Source organism: Parasteatoda tepidariorum, chromosome 3, assembly GCF_043381705.1.
Source record: "Parasteatoda tepidariorum isolate YZ-2023 chromosome 3, CAS_Ptep_4.0, whole genome shotgun sequence".
NCBI classification, from domain to species: Eukaryota; Metazoa; Arthropoda; class Arachnida; order Araneae; family Theridiidae; genus Parasteatoda; species Parasteatoda tepidariorum.
In genome coordinates, this window is record NC_092206.1 from 15561122 (window position 1) to 15584946 (window position 23825).

Sequence of the window (23825 nt, forward strand, 5' to 3'; positions counted from 1 at the left end):
TATATATATATATATACAGACTTTAAATGTATAAAATATATATATTTTTTCTTATAAATTATTGGATTAATAATGAATTTTTATTCTATTAAATAGAGTTTTCTTAAACAAAAATTCTTTTGCAGTTATTGTTAAATTATTTGTTGAATAGGGGGTAATAACTATATTCAAGTTAAACAGTATCATAAATTTGTCAAATATATCCTTACAAGCATACTCATGTAATTTAAATTTGAAAGTTTTGCTTTACTTAATTCTTCTTGTACTTTTGTTAAAATTATTTTTTGAAAAAAATATTTATTCAAATTTTAATAATTTTGAAGGAGTTAAAGAACTTGAATCAAGATAATGTCAAATTATAATCTACTTCTTGTTTTAGAAATAACAGTTTTAGATTTAAATTCATGCATTTCTCAGACATATTTTTATCAAGTAATTTTTAAAAAAATATTTGTAAACAGAAAAGTTAAAGAAAAAAAAATTTATGTTATAGTACAAAGACTGCTTTTATTAACATTTGTATAAAGTCAAAAATGACATTTATCACCTATTTGTGGTAGCACAAAAAAGCTTAATAAAATTAAGGAACTCTTTGTATTTTGGTAAAGTTTATTTTGAAAAATAAGCAGTAAATAACGAAATAAAAATTAAATTTATATGTTCTTTTTTTTTACAAGTTTCTGTATACTCTCAGATTTTAGATAGTTCTTTAACTTTATTATGTTGCATTGATTACTCAGAAATGTTCAAATTAGTTGCAAGGGACTATAACTATTTCTAACTGCTATATATTTACCAATCAAAAATTTACAAACTGGAAGAACGTTTTTAAAGATTAAGCCTTAAAAGTTTTAATCAACTAACTTTTTCATGTGTCTTAATTTATAAGGTACTTTTTTCTTCTATGAATCTGATGTATTTATTCATGTAGATAAATAGGAATCCACAATACAATCGTTTGTTTTTGCAGACTTGTGAAAATATCTAGTTTAAAAATCATGAAGTTTCAAAAGTTACTTGACATGCAGGGTATTTTTCTGATTATGGAAGAGAAGTGTCTTAATAAGTTTTAATTTCATCATGAATTTTCATCTTTCACAATAAAATTATATTGAGAAAATTATACAACTGTTAAAAATACATTAAGATGAGAGATGAGCATTTATATTTTGTTTGTGAGTATCTTGTGTTAGGATGTAAAAACTCCCATCCTACAATTATTTTTCAATTCTCAATTACTCTAGAATGATAAGAACATTTAATTTATTGATAGCAATTTTTTTCTCTCGTTTTTAAACCATCAAGAATTTAGCACTTGGATTTAAAACAAAAATACTGAAATTTCAATAGCAAATTTTCAAATTATTATTATATTTTTTTAGTTATAGTTTCTGTCAGTGGTAGAAAAATGTTTAAATGCTCTTTTCTTGATAAAAGTAAATTTTTTTTAAAACTATGAAAAGTTTTAAATTTAGTTTTAAAACCTTTCCAATTTTCATTTTCTTCCCTGAAATAATATTTTAAATTATTATATCTAAAAAAAAAGAAGAATTTTTTTTAAAATCGTGTTTTTTTCCTTTGAGCCTTTAGCGTTTAAAGTTTATTCTGTATGTTGCACATGAGTAGGAAAGTAACTGTAGTAGAAGTATTCTGCGTCACTCTAGAGTTCCCAAACGGTGGTCCGAGGAGGTGGGCAGACAGGTACGTAAGTAGGTACTTTATTTACGTCACACTAGAGCTGCTGAATGGCTACTGGAGACGGTCTGGGAAACAATCCTAAGGATGAACCGAAGACATGCAATCACAATTTTGTGAGGCCACTTCCAGGATTTTAACATTGATCTGAAGGAGAAGGTAAATTTCTCCAGATCCATGTACCCATGGTACTGCTCAACGATTGACCACAGGACTCGATTCCCCAGATTTGTTGCTGTTGTTTTACGTCGCACTAGAGCTACCTAATGGGCTATTAACGACGGTCTGGAAAACATTCCTGAAGATGATCCGAGGACATGCTATCACAATTTTGTTCCACTGCAGAGGAGATTATTCCCCTGCTTCAGTAGCCCGACGACCTGCACTTGAAGTCTATCACTAGCACTAGAAGCATTAGAGTCGAGCACTTGGGATAATTCAGAGGGTCTGTAGAACAGTTTAGCAATGACTGATACCGCACATCCTTGGTCACTTTTCAGGCTGCAAAGGGGTCAGCCACCCACACACTAGCCAGTGATGCCTGATTTCGGTGTTCTACGGGAAGCCGCGTCTTAAAGATTAGTCCACTGCCGGACCCACAAATTTTACGAGCATTTATATCGCATATACTCGGTGGGTCTTAGTGGGGTCATAGAACGAACCCCAGCCCCTCCTGTCCGGAGTCCGTTTCTCTAATCATTAGGCTACAGCGTGTGACAGACAGAAGCATGATTGCAAAATAATTGAATGAGCGAACTCAGGAATATATTATATTAGAAAAAGGGTCATTTTCACTGAACGTAGTTACGCACTACCGAATGTCGCTCTGAAAAAATCAATTTTTCCTTTTGAAGTGAAACTTCTAGCGACTTCTAACAAGGTTGCGTTAAGCGTTTAACGCTACAATGGCAACGAGCGCCTGTGATCGTTGCAGGAGATTTTAATGTGAATTTCTCGTTACCTGAAGCTGGAAATGATAAATTGTAGGAATGATCCAACAGGGGGAACTACCATTGATGCAGTTTTTGCAAGAAATATTGATAAAATATAACTCAAACAATTCGTATCTTACTTTAGTTATCATAATCCCATTGTAAATGTTATAGATTTGGATATTTCTCCACTCGAAAATGATAATCAAAAGATGCGATCAATTGTGAATTGCAAGCAACGTCAATAAAGTTTGTCTTAAAGAAACAATATGATTTCACTAAAAATCAATTTCTACCCCTTCCTATTTTCATTTCCACAATACGAAGTTTCACTTCTTCCGCGCGGAGGGACTCCACGCACTATTTTTTTCTTGACGGCTATAGGAAGTGCGTGAACCACATTAAAGGAGAATGGTCCTTAAGAGTAAGTTCAGCGGCTTTGAATAGTGCAAACATAGGCAGTTATAATCGTGGACATAGAGGTTACATGCGAAAAATACAAAGACATTATAACATATAAAAAATCACTTGACTTCCCAAATTTGTTTATTTTCAGACCAACTCAAAATTTCAATTTGACAGTTAATAATATCAGAACTTGCAGAGGTTTTTAATTTTTATACTGTTTGATTTTATTTAAAAAAGTACAGTAGTTCCAGTTTACATAGCGGTAAATTCATTTAAAAATTTTTAGTGTTTGTTATATCGTCTTTGCTGCTTTAACTTTTTTTAGTTGATGTAATTTTTAAGGCAAAAACTTTCTCTGTCGCAACCCTTAGTCATAATCAGTAAAGAAACGAATAGCAAGTTCTGGTTTTGTTGATAACTCTTTTATTTTTAGAATAATTTATTCTTCTTCACCAGCGTTTATAAGAGTTATTGTACTGCGATGATTAAATGTTTGTAATGACACTTAAGTATTGTTACTGTCAAAAGAATTCATAAAACTAATGGCTCGGAACGCTGCTAGAGCTGCTGCAGTTTCACATTGGAACGCAGCACATTCTGATAATCATTTGTCATCAGATTATGTCTCAAAAAATTCCAGATCAAATGTAAATAAGGTAGCAAATAAGTTCATACCTCCTATGCATGCTTGCTTATTTTTAAAAAGTTGGTGGTGCAATTTCGTGAATTAGAATTTTATTCTTATCTTTTGATAACTTGCATGTTTGCTTGATTGATACATAATAATTACACTCCTTTTGCATGCTTTTTTACAGGTTAAAGGTAGAGCATTAAATTTTATTCAGTTTAAATATTATTTATCTTATTTGTTGAAAATTCTTTAATATTCGAATTTTATTATTTTATGTATTATAAAATGTTAAACGGCCAGGCAGTGATTCAATAGGTTGCAGTCAGCGCTAAAATAAATTTAAAAATTTGAAATATATATTTTTCTTAATACACATCTGTCTTTTGAATGCGGAATATAATATTAAACATTATGTATTTCTGTTTATAAATAATATTTTTTTTAAAAATTTACAATTTTTTTAGAAAAAGCTCATGCTGTTCTTGTAAATTTAAGTAGTGTTTAATTTTGTCGTAGTGTTGGTGTTAATAAGTTATTTAAATATATTTTCTTGTTAATCTCCTTTATTTAGTCAATATTGTTTTCTAACAAATAATAAGAAATTGTTTTTTTTTGTAACCCTCTAAGTTTATTTATTATCTTATTTATTGTATCAAAAGATATTTTTTTCTTCCCTTTCTTCTCCTAGTTCCTTTTTATACATTTAACAATACCATCTCTTGCAAAGTATTTTTATGGTAAATGTATTTAATTGAAAAAATTCAAATTTTATTGTGATTATATTGTATTACAAGTTGAAGAACTTTTCAATCTTTACTGTTTTGTGTTACAGTAGTTACAATATATCGAGTTTTGAAATTAATAATTTTTTTACGGGGCTTTGACGAAAAGCATTTAAACTTATCTTACTAGAATTTTTTTTGTTTACTAAAATTATTATTTTATTAAATTTAGTAACCTGAAAATGTTTTTATTCTTTAATGACCTGCCATCAGAGATTTTATTTTCTACAATTGATTATCACCTTTAAAATTGTATGTATTTTTTTTCTTCTATACAATTAATTTTAGGGACCTACTAAGCTACTGATTATATTTTCTTTTTGAAGATTAATAATTTATCTGTGTTCTTTAAACTTCTTCATATACTATTAATCTTTTTAATTATTATTCCTAATGTGGCCATCTAAAGTTTCTGTGTTCACGTAATAATTCATAGAACAGAGCTGATTTTGAATCTTATCAAGTCGAATTCGGATAGCAGCTCTTGTAAAGTAATAAAATATTTTTTATTTTATTTGTTAACTGTTACTAAAATGAAAATAAATTGTTATTGCTTGTAAGGTGATATTGCAATTTAAAGAAGTGCTTTAGAAATTGGGTTTTATTTTCTTATATAATGTACATACTAACAATGTAAATACAACATTAAAAATTATAAAATATTGAATTATGAGTATTTTTCTCCTTTTTTCTTTCATTTTTATTAGATGACTAATGCAGATATAGGAAGTGGAGATGGTGCCAATGTAAGTTTAATTTTCTATAGTTTTGTTAAAAACATTTTTAATATTACATAGTTTTCAGTATATTTTTTCTGTTTTTTTAGTTTTTGGATACATATTTGTAAGCTGATTTTTTATTTATGGAAGGGGGAGGGATTGCTGTTTCGGTTACCTGCGTCAAAATAATCTCGAGTTTTAGTTAGTGATTTCAGTTACACAGAGACGTCAGAACTTTGAAAGGGGAAAAAAAAAAATCGCAGAATCTGGCAAATTTGAAGGATAAAACTTGTAGACTCCCCTAGCGAGCTTTTCTCTATACTTTTTAAAAATATTCCCAGTACAAGAACTGGCAGTTTTTTTTTGTGCATTGGTAATTTCAATTGGTGCAAACAGGTATACTGATATGCAGACCTGTGTAATATACAAGAACGTTGTTCATGGAAAATTTGTTTACTATTGCAGAAAATGTTTTACTATTACTAAAATAAAAATCTGCCTCTTCAAAATTAATTTGTCTTTTTCGAATTCATGAAGAAAAAAATCTTTTTTATGCTTTTCTACTAATGCAAATGTGATTTAAAATTACATTCACCTGATTAAAAATCACACATCGTGATTCCTGATTTTGGATCGGGTATCGTGTTTGGTATTTTCACGATTTTATATCAAGTATTGCGTTTCAAATTCAAGTCATTTAAAAACTACTATAATGATTCGTGTTCATATGACTTAAAAAGTTACACATTGGAATTCGTACTCACGTTTTCTTAAAATGCACAAAACATTTTTGTATTTCTATTTTCGGCTTCTCTGGGTTTTTACCAAACTCTCCCCTGTGGTATGAATCAATGTACAGTAGCGAACCGATTATCCGGAGCGATCGGGACCATCGCTATTCCGGATAACTGATTTTTCCTGTTTTCTGAATTGCTACGAAAAGCCGTTTTTTTTATTGTTAAGTAAAACTAAAAAAAGAAATATTTGGAAATAATCTTGAAAAAACAAAGTAATACACTAATGATTATTTCCAAAATGATGGTAAGGTAAACATCTGGCAATAAAGAAAGACAAATCCTAAAATCTTATGAGGAAAAAAATGTTTTTTTTTTTAAAAATGCCAGAAAAATTTATTGAATTTTGTTCGGGTTTTTTGGTTTTCCGGTTTACTGATTTCCGGATAACGGGTTCTGTGCTGTACATTGATTAATCAATCAAAAAATCAGATACTTAAAACTAGACTTTTCAGAAACTATTCAACTGATTTTGCTCGAATTTTGTATTTTGCTAAATAAAATTACATTCTTTAAAATTATGCAAAAAATTTTATATTTGGCAATTCAAAATTTTTTTGATAAAATAATAATAAATATTTACTAAAAGTTATTTTTTACAAGGGATTATCTTTGCCTAAACGAATTTTATAATTGTGTGTAAAAATTTTTAATTCACTTAAAAAGTTCTTGAGATGTAGTGAAATACACAAAAAGTAAAATTAACATTAAGGTGTCCAGACTTTGGAATGCTCTCCTAACCAAACTATTGGGACCATTTTTCCCAGATTGCAACTACCCCCTATTTTTTGGGAGTCGGAAATCCAAAACTATTGAAAAAAAAAAGGTTGTTTATTCAGAGAAAGTACATTTTTGTGTCTGATTTCATAGCTTAAATTACACTTATTTTCTTAAAATATTTGAGGTCACCCTCTTAAACCATTAAGAATGAGTCTTAAAACATGAAGATTCTTTCATTAAATCAAAAGTTATTTAGGGTGGTCTGTTTTTTTTCCTTCTGCACTTTACATTGATTATATTCTTTTAATGAATTGTGTATCTTTTATTTTTCTAGACTGCAAAGGCTTTTCTCGAAGACATTATTAGAAGGTATTTACTTTTTTTTAAATACCCTAATTTAAAAAATATGTGTGTGTATTTTAAATATTTGTGTAATTATAAATTTATTATACTAATTATTACAGATTTCCTTATCCACCTTTTATATTTTCTTCAATAAATAAAACAAAAAGGAAATTTTTTTTTCCTTATTTAGTAAGCTATTAAAAAATTACTATTTAAAATTTTTTTAATTGCTGTTTTCTTTAAAGTTTAACTCAGGGATGGGTAAACTACGACACGCAGGACAACTGTGGCCCGCCGGAAGGTTTTATCCGGCCCACGGATAGAATTTTAACTTACCGATCCAAATATAAACAATATGCATTGTACATACATTTTCTTGTCTACTTTGTTTAAAGCTATTTTTGTTCCTTTTTTTAACTAAGTACTGATGACCTTTTTACTTTCTCTATTTTTGCTCTACAAAACATAAATTGAAGTTTGCACAGACAGCTTCAATTGGTAAAATGTTGAAAGCAGAAGTTCTTTATAGAGCATCCGTAGATTGACTCCAATGAGTGTCGGTCTTTCTCGAGGAGCAGACATATGGAATCTAATATAGGTGAATTGTACTTCACATGTGGCAGACTACGCATTTTTAGCTCCAACGAGCGGATTTTTCTGCTGGCGCGAGTTCTAACATTATTTACTGTGTATGGAAAGATTGTACACATATTATGTCATTGTAAATAATGGTGAAATTATTAAATGTATAAAATGGCTACCGCTATTTTGAGTTATATGATGTAAAATTTTTCAACCCCAAAATGGTAACTAAAAAATGCAAAGTTGATTCAGAGTGCCATGCTTTCAATGATGAATGGACTTTATTTTAGAAGTTAGAATTTTTATTTTAGAAGTTTTTACTTGGCCCACCAAACTTTTGTCTCAATGTTTGGCCCTCGACCAAAAAAAGTTTGCCTATCCCTGGTTTAACTAAATAAAACAGCTGTTTTCTTTTTCTTTATTGAATTATTTATTCTTTTTTGTGTTTTTTTTTAACTTAACAAATATAAGAATAACAATTTATTTGCCTGGTTTATGAAAAGATTAATTTTGAATATTTTGAATTCTGACAAAGTTTGTGCTTAAATTTATTTTATTCTTAGTTAATTAATTTTGGTGTAAAGAAATTTTTACTACCACAGTATTTGACCACCTTATTAAATAATTTTAAAATATAAAAGTCCTTATAATTATATTTAGATGCTTATAAATACCAATCATATGAATTTTTTTTTGTTTAGCTCAATTATTGCTTCACTACTTTTTAAATTAATTTGGCAAAACAGTGGACAGATGTATATAGGCTAACTTCTAGATTAATTTGTAATTTTATAATAATGAGAGAAAAACAGAATAGTAATAAACCTTAAATATAAATCTTGAAACACAGCTTAATAATTCTAAAATATTATGCTGTAAAGCCTATTTTTTAAATTGAAGTTGTTTCCACCAATTATTTGAATAAAAATTACTATTGTATTTTGCTTTATGTATGAAAAATGCATTTACTTTTCTAGATATTTCAAGCTAAATAATATTAAATATTTCCCTCTTATTTTAAATACTAATTTAACATGCATCTATGTAAATAAAAATTCATATGTATATTTTTCCATAGTGTTATGTTTTTAAATTTTTTTTTTAGAGTTGAAGGTTTGTATGCTGTTGTGATTACAGATCGAGATGGAATTCCCGTCATTAAAGGTATAGCTTTAATAATAATTGTAATTGTAAATAAGGAAAATATTTTAATCTTTGTAAATGCTTTTAAAAACTGTCCTTTAAAGTTTTCAATTAGATATTCAGCACAAGCTTTTATTTTGCTGGATAAATTACATTGACATTATGGTTAACTAGTTTCTCATCATGTTTTTTTTTATTAGTTAACCTTCTTTATCTTATAAATTTTGGCAAATTAATAACATGAAATATCCGAACTACCCCCTCACCCCTATCCCCTTGAGTTATTACTTAGTAAAGATCCCATCTTTGACATTATGAGAAATGGGACTGAGTTGAAGAGCCACTTTTCAGAAAAATTTAAAAACTGACAGGAAAAAATCAAAAATACAAAATGTTTTTACTAAATATTATTGTCCAAAATTTATTTGTAAATTAAATATATATAACAGCTGTATTCGTAAAATTCACGTGAAATCGAAGCCTTTAAACTTTACAATAAATATACCAAATTCTAACTTTTTATTTGCATTTGTGTGAACTGTGGAATGGCTCATGGTATTTTTTCCAACAAGTTTAATTGTTAATAAATATTGGTCAAATATTATTTTTTTATTCCATCATGATTCCTGTACACTTTTCTAACCACCTTAGTAATTTCAAGTTTCGAAGTCCTCTATTCTTTGCACAGTAAAGCAAAATATGATGTCAAAAAAATAATTCAAGAGAATTGAGATTTGTAAAATGAAAAAGCCATTTTGTGAATTAACAAAATCATTTTTATTGACATGTCCTTTTTTTTAAAATTAGTTTTACACCCTATAACTCTTTCAAAAAATTTCCGAGTATTCTTGCTTTCAAAATCGTATTTTACTACACCTCTATAAATATGTCCAAATTCACATAACTTAATCTTAAAAAATAAAAAATTTTTTAGAACCTATTAATATTACACTGTTTATTAAAAATATTAATAGTTTGCAATATTAAATTGGGGCCTTTGTTTTTCTTCAATATATAAATTATACTTTTATTTTTGTTGATTAATTTTTTCTTAACTAAGAATATATAATATAGTTTCTTGATAAAGCATCTTGTATGTTGTTCTACATCTAATATCTTGTACTGCATGGTAATTTTTTGTTTGTCAAAAATGACGTAATTTAAGTTCTCCTTATTTGTAGAAGTACATTTGACTAATATATTTCTCATATAAATTTGATAACATCCTTTTATGCAGAAATTATTTTCTTATTTAAATTAACTATACATAATCTCTTGATAAAGTTAAAAAAATTATTAAAATGTTCATCAATATTTTAATTTACAGCATATATTTTAATTGGCCATTAATTTGGCTTTTAAAATCTTTTTTTATTTTAATCTAGTAGAACATTATATTAAATATAACTCTGCTCTCAATAATATAATATAATATATCTGCTTTCATAATATAATGTAATATATCTGCTTTCATAATATAATATAATATACTCTGCTCTCAAAATTTTTTGTGACCATTTGTTCCTGTTATAAAATTAAGGTAAATTTTTTTTCTACAAATTTAAATTGTGGAAATATAACTTTTTTTTCCATTCTAAAAATAATTAACAGATCCACTGAGATAATTTTTTCTTTGCTAAGCGTTAGACATATTGCATAATATGATGTTGAAATTTTATCTTGGTTCTCTATAGAAGCACAATTGATTGTGATTCTCACATCCAAGCATTTTAGCTCTTAGTCTAAAAAGTGATTATAATTATTGTTAAAAATTTTGTTATTAAAATTAAAGCAAGTTGTGTTTTTTTTGGTTCATTTGTATGAAGTGTTTAAGTGCTTAAGATATGAAAACTTCATGAAACCAATGACTATTATATTGTAATTAAATAATTAAATATTTTATTTTTATAAAGAGCATTTCATAGTTTTATACATCTTTTATAAGCGAAGTTACATTCTGGTAATAGTTTATTAAAGAACAAAAAATGAACAATTTAAAGAACAACTTCTTTCATGATGAAAGAAATGGTTCAGTTTTGTTAGTTTTATTTTAAGAAACATTATTTTTCATAATTTTGAAAGTTTATTAAGATTTAAAATGTATATTTTTCGTTTTTCATTTAGTTAGCAATCCTGACACTCCAGAAGCTGTATCTAAACCCAGCTTCTTAGCATCTGTAAGTTTAGCTGTCGAACAAGCCGGAAAGCTGGGTAATGGAAAAAATAAACGTATAATGTGTATGTTCAATAGTTATCAGGTAATGACATCTCTTGCACATGAATATGTTTTATTAATAATTCAAATTTGATTTCTTTTTTTAATGCTTTCTTTTCTTAAAATATCTCTGTGAAATGTCTGTTTTAAAAAGAAAATGTGAAAATGATTAAAGAAGAAAAAATGTATAAAAACATTTTGTTTTTACTTAAGCCTTTTGTTTAGAGGTGGGGAATAATTTTATTGCTCCACACAGCTGACCTTTGCAGGGTCTGTGATATTGAAACCATTGTTAAGAGGTAGTTGATTTATTCATTTTAAGTTTTTTGAACCATAAACAAACTGATAGTTAAAAAAAAATTCAAATGAATAAATTACTATCAAACCAAAAAATCTATTCTTCAAGCAAAAAGAAATAAGTGCAGTTAACTTACCCACATTATCTTACAATTGACATTTAAAAACATAAGTTTCTCCTATTGATTTTTTATTTTTTAAGCAAATTTTCTGGTATCAGTAACTGGGTGTTGTAGTTCTTCATTATTATTATTAAGAGCAAATATCTAATTACAATTTTGTAATGAAAAACTCTACATTTTCGAAAGCATTTACTAAATCAGCAACATTTTAAATTATGTTCAGTTAGGTCAGCTGAAATTTTTATTTGTTTAGGATGTAAAAACTTGACTATGATATCGCTGACTAAATTTCAGGCGAGCAACAGGTGGCTGTTGTTCCTAATCCTATAGAGGGCATTTGATTTCATAAACATATAGCTATTCTTTGGAGGTTGCTGTTGTTTTAAAGTAGTTTTTCAAAAGATGTTTGACTGTACTATGCAATAATGTAGCATGAAATGTGTGAAAATAATATTTATATTACAGTACACATGGTCAGGACAGCTTGGTTGGTATGGCAACGGGCCATGTCCAAGAGGTTGTGAGAGGTGAAGACTCCCTGTGTAGTAAATGGTGACAGTGGTGCATGTTAAATCTGTCGGGTCACAAAAGTCTCCAAGTTCCCATAACAAATCAATTCCTCTGGGGTGCTGAATTGGAGATTGATTAATCTCTGGTTCAGGTCAAAATTGCCATATTGATTAATTTCTGATTCAGGTCAAAATTGCAATCTATGGATGAATGAATGCGTCTACCCTCTAAACCGGGCTGTGACATGTATGGCTGACTGAACCACTGAACTGATGCACCACTGAAAAACAAGAAAAGCGCACTCTGCCTTAAATTCGTTTGGTTTTACCAAGCAGGCTTGCTGGTATTGGGACGTGGCATTAGAAACAACAACATTAGCACGAAAATTATTTTCTGCCTTTATTGCAACTCTTAGAAATCATGCCAATCTCCAAAGAAAATTAAAAATAAGAAAACAAAAATCAAAAATTATTGATAATGATCTAAAGTTATCAGTATAGCTTTATGTTAATTGTTCTTTCTATTAATATAGTTCTAAATATCAGCATTTGTTTTTTAAAAATATAATAAATATAAATTTCTTAATTATAAGGCTTTTAATTAATTAAGAAAAGACTTATTTAATTACTATTTTTTATAGATATAAATGAAAAATACATGTTGGTAAATATCTTATGTGTAAAATTTTATTTACAGGTAATTCATTTTAACAAACCTCCCTTGTTGATTAGTCTGATTGCAAGCTCCAAAGCAAATACAGGTAAAAATATGAAATATGTAAAGAATTTATTTTGAGTTCCATTGAAAATGAAAATTTAAGAAAATTATAATTAAAATGATATTTAAGATGTAAATTTAGAGTGTTGCAAAGAAAAGTGAAGTTCAAGTCTTTGCTTAAGGAAGCAGACATTCTTTGTATTGTTTTAAAAATTTTAAAAAAATTTTAATTGGTTTTTAAGTAAGCCAATTTTAATTGAACGATTGCTTTCTGCTTAAAAGAGTTAACCTTGCTTTGCAAATTTTTTTGATTTTAGAAAAAGTGCTTTTTTTTTTTTTTTTTTTTNTTGTTTTTTTTTTTTTTTTTTTTTGGATAAACAAACCACATGTCAAAGTTTTCAAAAAACAAAGGTTCCGCTGTGTTTATCTGTCATCTGCATAAAATTAATAGAATTCATATTTAATTTTTTCTTCCAAATTATTCATTGCTTATACCCATTATTATAATAATGTGTTTTAAATCTCTATTATTTTGTTGAGCCTATTTAAAAAAAAAAATTTTTTTTTGCCTCTTTTTTTTTTATCTTTGTTTATAAGTGTAGAATATTAATATCATGTCAATGCTTTATTTTATGAAAAATATTATTTTTTTTTAAATAGTGTTTAAGAATATTAAATTACTTAATGCATAAGGTAATAATCATAACCCATTACATTAAGTGCATTTTAATATTTAATGTAAACTTGCGTCTGGTTAATCAAATTTTTTTCTAGAAAATAAGTGTTAAGATTACAAAGAAATAGTAGGATACTTTTGGGATTTGTTATTTTCTTTTGTGAAAAGTATTTTTAGAGAATCCAAAATCTGACTAAAAGCTTAACAATATCTTTGTGCATCAAGTCTCCACTATTAAAGAACAACATTATTTTAAGAGTGCTAAAAAATAAACAAAAGATTTCACTAATAAGATCTAGGATTTAGTTTGGATAGTACTTATAATATTTTAACAATGATAAAATTTATTACTTTGGGACCATTTATCTCTCTCAGTTGATTTGATTGCAATAAATTGCTGTTCAGCACATTGCTGCTTGCTCATTAAAATATCTAAAGAAATATTAATGTTTAATTGAAAAACTTAGAAAATTTGTTTCTTTATTATAATCAATAGTAGAAATTGTTTGTATTTTTATACTCAAATATACAAATTTTTAAACACTGTAAAAATGTTGTCTTTCATATCAATAATATATTTCTTCAATGCACACATTCATTTCACTTATATCATGAATCTCCACCTTTCTTGGTGATATTATTGCAAAATAGAGTGAATTCTCTGTGACAATGTTATTGATCATGTGTAATTCACCTATTTCGTGCATATGGATCACTATGTTAGTATTTATGAATCACAATGTTTGAAAGCAAGTTAATAATACAGTTTATGTGAAGCTAATTTCTGATTTAATATTTGTGAAGTAAATGTTTAAAAAATTATGTTTTTATTTTTTATTTTGTTCCTTTTTATTTTTGTTATATCTCACTTTTTAGTTATCCTATGTTATGTTAACTGCTATTTAACTTTTCAATAGTTGATATCTATAGTTCATATATTTATTTATATTTTTAAGCTATTGAAGTGTCTCTTTTGTACAATTATTTTAATTTAGATTTCAAGTTTTGTCTTTTGCAGAATTTTAATTAAGCCCATAGTTTATGGGTCAATTTGTTAGCAGAAAAATTGTCATATTTTTTTGACATAATGCATGTTTTAATATTTCATATTAGATATTTTCTTTTACTTTATCAAAGTTAAGTCATTAAGGATGCTATCTACTAAAAGATTAAATGTTTAATTATCTGTATATTTAATTATCTGTAAATTCTGCAAATATTTAATTATCTGTAATTCATAACTTAGGTGATATCTGATATATATTTTTTTAAAAAATATTTTTAGGATTTTTATTGAATTTGGAATCTGAACTTAGTGTCCTTGGAGAGGAAGTAAATGTTGTGGTAGAACAATAATTATGCATTGTAAGATTTTTTTTCTTCTTGCTTTATGTTTAAAAATATTATCGAAAATTTAAGATGTTAGTGAAAGAAGGTGTCAAAGGTTATTCTAAAAATGCTTAAAACTTTTGTTTCTGAAACATGTCGTGATTAGCTGTATCTGTACTGCATTATTTTTTATTTTCCAATTTTTTTTAAAACGAAACTCTTTTTATGTAAAATGATGTATCATAAACAGCTTTTGCTATTTTTTTTATTTTCTGCTGTTTTTTTTTTCCTATAGCTTTTTTCTTTTTCTATATACATATTTCTATATTTTCTATTACTAAAACGTTGCTTAGTACCTTCTTCCACTGAGTTATTCTTTTGAAAAGAAAAATTTTTATACTGTGTATAACAAAAAAAGAAAATGACAGTACTGTAATTTTGTAATTTTCAAGAAATGAAGTGGGAAATAACATATATTTCTCATTCAAAAGGTTTCCAGCGTAAAATCGATAATCAGTGTATTTTTTTTTTGCTGGTAAGATTCTATTCTTATTATTTCGAAATCACTCTTCAGTTTTTGTTGCCTTTATTTTGTTGAATTTTCTAAAATATTTTACTGTTTTTAAGTTTAAATATATTTTAATTAAATTTTTTCATCCTTTTTTTAAATAGCCAAACTTTTGATGATGAGAATGAAAATTTCCATGTCATATATACAGTGTAATTCATAACAATGAGCCCATTTTATAAATTATTTGCTTGAATATTAATAGTAACAAATATACTGGGGAACAATTTTTTTGTTTTGTTGCACAAGTTTAACAGATCTTAAATATTGTCATGTTGCTCATTATAAATTGGCAATTGGTTTCTATCTCCAAGCTGCAGTTTTTTTAAATGACATTTTCAGTCTATTTTTTGTCAAAATGTACTAGTTTAAAAAATGTTCTGTATAACAAGGCGCTTATTCTCATGACTCAACAGATGAAAATGAAGAAACCAAAAGAAATATTAAAAAAAGATAATGTAATGCTGCCAACAAAAATTGAAGGTGAAAAACAAAAAGAGAAAAACAATGATGCATGTGGAAAATGATGGTGGTTGAGAGAGGCAAATCAGGGCAGGTAGCATTTCCATTCTCTAAACGACAAGATCCTTCTGGATTCTCCGTATCACTTATAAATGTATCCTGTCCTCATTTTCTTTTCTCAACCACTATTATTTTCTTCGACTATCACTGTTTTTCTTGTTATATTTATCACCTTTATTTAATTTTCCATACTTTTGTTGGCAACTTCGAGTTTTCTATTAAAAATTTTTTTTGTTTAGTTTTGAAAGTGGGTTGATTTTTGTTTACTTGAAAAATGTTGACTTTTTCCACCTTAATAATTTTTGAAGCTCATGAAGTTATTCCATTATCAAGTCCGCGATTTAGTTTATCCTTGTCTTGAATAAGTCATTAAATTTTTTATTTGATATTATTTTTAATTTAAAATATTTGTAAGAGAATGTGAGTTAAAATTTTTCATAGTTTTAATTGAAAACTTTCTCAGTGGAATTTAGTTTTTTAAATTTGTAATTATATGTTATATTAAAAGTTATGTTACATTGGATATATTTTGTGAATTTTATGTTACAAATTTATTTTTCATCTNATTTGATATTATTTTTAATTTAAAATATTTGTAAGAGAGTGTGAGTTAAAATTTTTCATAGTTTTAATTGAAAACTTACTCAGTGGAATTTAGTTTTTTAAATTTGTAATTATACGTTATATTAAAAGTTATGCTACATTGGATATATTTTGTGAATTTTATGTTACAAATTTATTTTTCATCTTTGATAGATTTAGAATCAATTGCTGTATCAAGAAAAAAAGAGGAAAGATATGTGTAAATACTTTATGTTAATTTATGTAAATTTCTAACAATAAACGTTAATTCTTTTCGTGTTTTGTTTCTCATGTTTCTTAATAAATACAATTATCTTTAAACTGCACTGAATATTTTAAACTATATTTTCTTATTACAGACGCTTTTATTTTTTTCATACTCTCTAGCTTCATTTAGTTCACAAATTTAAGATCATTTGCTTATGTGTTTAGTTTTAGATTGATTAAATTTTCTTTAGTTGAGAAGAAAATATCATTATTTCTTTTTACAGGCTTAGGTTTAGTGAACTAAGTATAAATTATTGTAAATAATTGAAAGTAAACAACAACAAAAATAGTAGCACTAAATCAGAATTTTGTTAAATAAATTATATTATTAAGTATATTAGTACATGGTGCGTAGCGTTTTTTAAAAGTGCTTAAAGGTGCTTATTTTTGATTTTCTTTTTTTAAAAGCCCTTAAATGTGCATTTTTTATTGGGTGTTTTTAAAAAGAGCTTAATTTTCCCTTTTCGAAATTGAGATTTTTTCTTTAGCATTTCGATTTTAGGCTCATATTATGCAAAAGTGTGCTTTTCTCATTGTTCTATAAAACGTTTTCACAATTCATTCAAACACAATGCATTTCGGNCGAAATCAGAATTTTGTTAAAATTATATTATTAAGTATATTAGTACATGGTGCATAGCGTTTTTTAAAAGTGCTTAAAGGTGCTTATTTTTGATTTTCTTTTTTTAAAAGCCCTTAAATGTGCTTTTTTTTATTGGGTGTTTTTAAAAAGAGCTTAATTTTCCCTTTTCGAAATTGAAATTTTTTCTTTAGCATTTCGATTTTTGGCTCATATTATGCAAAAGTGTGGTTTTCTCATTGTTCTATAAAACGTTTTCACAATTCATTCAAACACAATGCATTTCGGATTACCGTCGGCGTATCGTATGAAAGCCGTCAATGTCGTAGCGTATGAAAGCGCCAATCATTTTACATGTTTGATGAAATACTTGCGGGTCAGCGTGCACGTATACTAAGCTGGGTTTGGTGATCTCACTGAACCCAGCACTCTCATGTGCAAATCTGCTGCATTTTACAAGATATATTCAATTTCAGGTTTCATTTTCCACCCTCTGAAATCGAACTGAAAAATCTCTCTATCTTTGTTAATCTCTCTAAACTTGTTATTTTATCATGATCATGTAAAGTCTTTGAAAATTATTTTGCATTTTGTTAATGTATCTAGTGCTTCAAAATATTCTTTTAGTGCTTAAAACTCATTACTGCTTAATTTTAACTAGTTTTTAAAAAAAATATTATTTTAATTAGGTCTTGAAATTAGATTGTTAGTGATAAAATATTACTTAAAAGTGCAGAGGAAACTTATTATGAGCATCTTGTACTCTATTGTTAAAAAGGAGTTTTCTTGTTAAGATATCCCTTTTCAAATTGGAAAGTAATGATCCTAAGAACAATCTAAAAAATAAATAAAAATGATATTTAATACTTCGTTTCACAAAAGAAGCAAAATCGATGAATAAAAAATGGATGTTAACTATGCAACTAAATAGGAAACATGAATTTCATGTGAACACTAAAATCATTGTCTTAGTTTTTTTATATTATTTTTTACTCCAGATGTAAATTGGGTTTTTAAGAATGACTAATCACACATAAAGTTTAAAAGTTTTTCTTGCTGAGCCATTTCATTTTGTCTTATTTAATATAATAATAAAATTTAAAAAAAAAATCAGAAATTTTTCTTTAGTTACAAAGGAATCAATTTACTTACAGCAAAATTGTTTCAAGTCCTAAAAAGTGTGCTAAGCTAACTATGTAAGGCTTATTAGTATGTGGGAAGAGGTGGAATGTAAATTGATTTGATATTTAAATAAAATTCCAAAACAAAGTCAGAATTGTTTCTTTAGTTATAGGGGAATCATTTTACTTACAGAGGAACTCATTGTTTCAGTCCTCAAAGGTGTGTAAGGCTAATTTTGTAAGACTTATTGGTGTGTGTAGGAAGGGGGAAATGTAAACAAATTATTTAATCCTTTGCAGTCATATGCCAGCTTTTGATTACCAGTACCTATTGAGTATCAATAACATACGGATTTAATATATTTGTGAAATATGGTAAATAAAATCGAACTGGTTGAGACAATTGTTTTCATTACAATGGCATAGGTTGACCATGTTTTTTAAATTTTTTTTTGTATGCAAATTACAGCTAAAATAAAGATGCCTACCATTAGCACAATAGGTGGAAATAATTTTGTTATTAAAAATTTAATCATTGAGTATTTAAATCTTGAAATTTTATTAGGTAGTAACAAATTTATAACAATAAAAAAAAGATTAATCTTTTTATATCTGGTGTATTGGGAGAAAAATATATTGTTTTTCCATCGTGTGTACAATCTTTTTTTATTTCTATTAATATCACAAAACTCTAAAAAGCTGCATTTTTTTTAAATGCGAACTGGAAAGCAGAAAATGTTACTACGAAAGAAGTAACGGGGTGATATTTAGTGGATGATAGAAATTATTTACAAAAGTGATGTGTTCTATACTTTTCGTTTTGTCTGTGGCAAAACATTTGTGTGGTAGTCCACTTGAAAAATGTACTTTTTAAAATTTCTTTTATTGTTTTTTTCTATTTTACTTTGTTTAGGTTGGAAAGTGGTCGAAATATATTTGGTAATGAAAAAATAAACAAATTGTACTTATAACAATTGGGAAATAATTGTTATTTGTATTGTCATCAGCCACAGAATTAAAGTTGAAATTTAAGCACTCTAGTTACTCAAGCCGTGGGTGAAATTTCGATTAGACGATATTTGGAGATAAGAAAACGATTGAAACTTGTGAAGTCATCCAGTTCAGAGCTCCATTATAAATTAGAATGCTTCAGCTTGGTTTCATCTGGCTATAATGCTACGTCAGTACGGATTATAGATTAATACGCAAAAATTTGTTTTTAAAATAGATGTATACGCTTACATTTCCATTAAGATTCATGTTAAAAATTTCAAATTTTACAAAACTGTTACAGTCCCAAACCGTTTTAATAAGATTTATTTCATTCAAAAATATTATAACGCAGGTAGAAAAATAAAGTTTTTTTAGTGAGCAATCCCATAAACTAAGCATTTTTGCAATATTTTAATTTTGAATAAAATGCTTTATTATATTTTAAGTACATTTGGACCAATTATTGATTATACTTGTACTACAAAAATTTATTTGCAGGAAGAAATGTCGCCAAATTTTCAATACAATATGAAGCACTTTGCATTGAAGTATAAATTGTGAGACACTTATAGGTTTCTTAAAAAATACACAATTTGAAATGAAAATAATAACTTGAGTTAAATTTTTAATTTAATTTTACAACCAATAAAAATGTAATTTGAGTGATTGTCGATTGGTGAAAATCTTTCAAAAGAATTAACATATGTTCTCAAAAAGCAAACGATTTTAAATCAAACGGAACCACAGAAAACTTACATTATTAATATTTGAATTGAAATTTATGAAAATCGCAAATGAACATTCGTAATAAATCAAAACATACAATCGCGAATGAACATTTTCAAATGCATTTACAGTTATTGACAATTAGCATTTACAATTATTACAAATATGCATTTACGATTATTAAAAACCTTTAATTAAAGTTAATTTAACTAAAGGTTTTAGGTTTAAATGTTATAGAAAAGTTTCCCCCCCCCCAACATTTCGGTGGCTTTACAGTATTTAGCACAGGATTTACTAATATTAAAATTTTAATGTGAAAAATTTGTACTTTATAATTAATAATTAAGTTATATCAGCTTAATTAATAAAAAGAAACAGAATTACTATTTATAATTTCTAAAAAAAGCAGGCGAAAAAATTAACAAAATAATGATTTTCAAAATAGCATTTTTCTTTTGAACAATCCATTAATTTGTATTTATTATGCCTAGCACTGAATTTTGATTCTTCACGTCGGAAGGTGCCAGAAGTGTTCTCATTTAAACGTTAACCAGGGGGCACAAGTGAACCCAAGTCGCGTAGGTGAGCAACGTTATCCACGCCGCACTGCCACAGATACCCGTTTATAAGGTGGGCCATATTCACCCATCACACAATGGAGAACAACACACAGAGAGAAATATCCTTACCCTGAGCGGGATTCGAACTCACAACCATTGGCTTCACAGTCAGGCGTGCTGATCGCTCGGCCACCTGGCCGGCATAACTCTCCATTATATATAATTAAGCAATAAATATATTTGACCATTTTTATTTTCTTCCATTTCGTAGGGGAGAGTGGGGTCAATTGTAACAGGGTACGATTGTAACAAAGCAAAAATTTCGAGTGTCGGGTTCTAGATTTGGTTCCTAGGTGGCGCACAAGGTGTATTTAATGAATCTACATGTACATCCCGGCTGGCAACCATTTTTATGTACTTTTGAAAGAGTTACATCACAAAAGATATTTTCACGCTACGTAAGTACTTTTTTTGGTATTAGAATATTGAATTGTAACAAAGTAATTTCGTTTAAACAAATAAGAATTATTAACCGAATATGTAAGTGGACACCTTAATTAACATTCCAATTTTAAAAACAATTACTTTTGTTAATTGACTAGCATTGTTTTTAACGCTGAAATGGCGTCTTGGGGACGATTGTAACAATAAGTAAAGGGACGATTGTAACNGTGCCAGAAGTGTTCTCATTTAAACGTTAACCAGGGGGCACATGTGAACCCAAGTCGCGTAGGTGAGCAACATTATCCACGCCGCACTGCCACAGATACCCGTTTATAGGGTGGGCCATATTCACACATCACACAATGGAGAACAACACACAGAGAGAAATATCCTTACCCTGAGCGGGATTCGAACTCACAACCATTGGCTTCACAGTCAGACGTGCTGATCGCTCGGCCACCTGGCCGGCATAACTCTCCATTATATGTATATAATTAAGCAATAAATATATTTGACCATTTTTAATTTCTTCCATTTCATACATTTTTTTCTATCTCTTCAATTCCCCCCCCCACTTTCTTCCTGTGTCCCTGGAGAAATAGGTATCTTCCAGACAAAATACCAACCTAGATAACAACTAACCAACTAAAGCTTATATATTAGTGAGAATGAATTATAAGAAATAATTCCAAGCTTCTCCTGATAAAATATTTTAATATTTAAAAGCTGGATATTTTTGTTTAGCTTAAAAAAATTAAAAACTAATGTTTGTTAGCACTATATATTATTATCACTATATAAATTTTTTTTTTAAATAAGAACTATATGAATCCATCAACTAAATTAAATTTTTTTTTTCCAATGCCCACCTGTGTTAACATCCGTCAATTCAGGCATATACAGGGCGATTTTGTTTGTCTTTCTTTCAGGGGCACCATATTAGGTGGGTCAACGTCGCTCCCACAGTGAGGACAGGTAGTACAGAGAATGAAAGAACATCCATGCTTTGCCCGGGATTCGAACCCATAACCTTTCTGATGCAAGGACAGTTCCCTGTCCCCTACGCAGCCCGGTCGGCGCTACTAAATCAAGGTGGAAATTGAAACATTAGTGGGTGGCTGAATATTCGGTAATCGACCGAAATACTATCCCCCAAATAATACCGTTACCAGATTGCAACGGAAATGTGTCAGTCAAGGAGACCCGTTTGTGAAGCTATAAAAATGACGATTAGATCACCATCTTTTGCATTTTAACGATTACTAAGTTTTTACAAATAAATAAGGGGAAAATCGGTTTCCTCCGAGAGTTATTACATAGTGAAAATAAGCTGTGCTGGGAAAACGCTTTTTATGTCCTAGTCTAGACAAAAAGAACAAAGAAAAGTATTGCGAAGAAGTCGACGAGAAGACTAGTGAGGATTGTGTGTGTGTGTGTGGGGGGGGAGTTTAGGAAAAAAAGATTTTTGTCCAACTAGATTTTTAAACTTAAATTTTTCTCAACATCAAAAATTATGCTTCGAAATTTTTAGGAGATTTGAATAAATGCTTGTGACATTCGTGAATATTTTTGTTTTTACGATTTCAATCAAATGCTTCTCAATCCTCGAAATTTGTTCTTCTCAGAAACAGTTTTCATGGACATAAACTGTTGCACCCCTCCCCTTCATCTCCAATTAAGAAAATAGTTTCTCTGAAAAAAAAGAAAAAGAAAAAAAACGATACCAAGAAAGTTATGCATTTTTCTCTGTTACATTTTCATAAATCAGCTTGAGTTCAAAACTCACCTTAATTAAAATTTCAAAATTTAGAAAATAATTTTAATTACGTTACGTAAAAATATTTTAAAATTGTTCTAAAATTCAGAAAGTAATAATATTATTCTATTTGTTAATCCTTTAGAAATCGGTAAAAGAAACTCTTAATACCTAAGATTAGCTTAGCAGCATTAAGTATCAAGAAATTGTTGACAAGTTGGTACAAAATTATTAATTCATATTTTAAATTACAATTCATTTTTTTGGATCAAATCATAAGTAAAAATTAAGAAAACCGTTTCGTCAATTACCAAGATTACCGATTACTAGACACCAAGATAGCTGCGCAATTTTTCTGCAATATTTTTATAAATTATCTTGAGTTTGGAGAAAGAATAACTAAACATGGAATATAATATTTATTAATAATAGTACTTTTCGTAAAATAAACATTTATTTTCAAATTCGAAAAAAATTATAGCTACAGGTATATTCTCTTATTTGTTTGAAATCATGGACAAGTTAATAATACAAAATTATTAATTCACATTCCGATAAAAGAAACTCTTAATACCTAAGATTAACTTAGCAGCATTAAGTATCAAGAAATTGTTGACAAGTTGGTACAAAATTATTAATTCATATTTTAAATTACAATTCATTTTTTTGGATCAAATCATAAATAAAAATTAAGAAAGCCGTTTCGTCAATTAAGAAGATACCAAGATGGTTGCACAATTTTTCTGCAATATTTTTACAAATTATCTTGAGTTTGGAGTAAGAATTCCTAAATATGGAATATAATATTTATTAATAATAGTATTTTTTTTGTAAAATAAGCATTGATTTTCAAATTAGAAAAAAAAAACATAGCTATATTCTCTTATTTGTTTAAAATCATTGAAAAGTTAGTACAAAATTATTAATTCACATTTCATATTACAACCCATTTTTTTTGTCAAACGATAAGAATCAGGAAAACTGTTTCGTCAGCCAAAGAGATACGGAGAGGGGTTGTGCAATTTTTCTGTGCAACATTCTAATCATAAATCATCTTGAGTGGGGAAGCTAGCTCCTTGATTAGAATTC

At 27.8% G+C, this 23825-nt stretch overlaps 1 protein-coding gene across 1 annotated transcript; it reads left to right on the forward strand.

The window, feature by feature from the left end:
* Nucleotides 1–3127: 3127 nt before the first annotated feature.
* LOC107436462 (Late endosomal/lysosomal adaptor, MAPK and MTOR activator 3) lies at nucleotides 3128–16568 on the forward strand. The gene is made up of 8 exons (XM_043044484.2): nucleotides 3128–3691; nucleotides 5156–5194; nucleotides 7016–7050; nucleotides 8714–8772; nucleotides 10876–11009; nucleotides 12592–12655; nucleotides 14574–14653; nucleotides 16464–16568. Exons 1-7 carry the CDS (start codon nucleotides 3578–3580, stop codon nucleotides 14642–14644), a joined length of 516 nt encoding a protein of 171 aa, XP_042900418.1. The 5' UTR covers nucleotides 3128–3577; the 3' UTR covers nucleotides 14645–14653; nucleotides 16464–16568.
* The last annotated feature ends 7257 nt before the right edge of the window (nucleotides 16569–23825 follow it).

Bases quoted from the DNA above. Each gene is read 5' to 3' on its own strand.
- LOC107436462 (XM_043044484.2), top strand. From the start codon at position 3,578: ATGGCTCGGAACGCTGCTAGAGCTGCTGCAGTTTCACATTGGAACGCA. The intron at 5,195-7,015 runs GTAAGTTTAATT...TTATTTTTCTAG, and splicing joins GAAGTGGAGATGGTGCCAAT to ACTGCAAAGGCTTTTCTCGA. The intron at 7,051-8,713 runs GTATTTACTTTT...TTTTTTTTTTAG, and splicing joins CTCGAAGACATTATTAGAAG to AGTTGAAGGTTTGTATGCTG.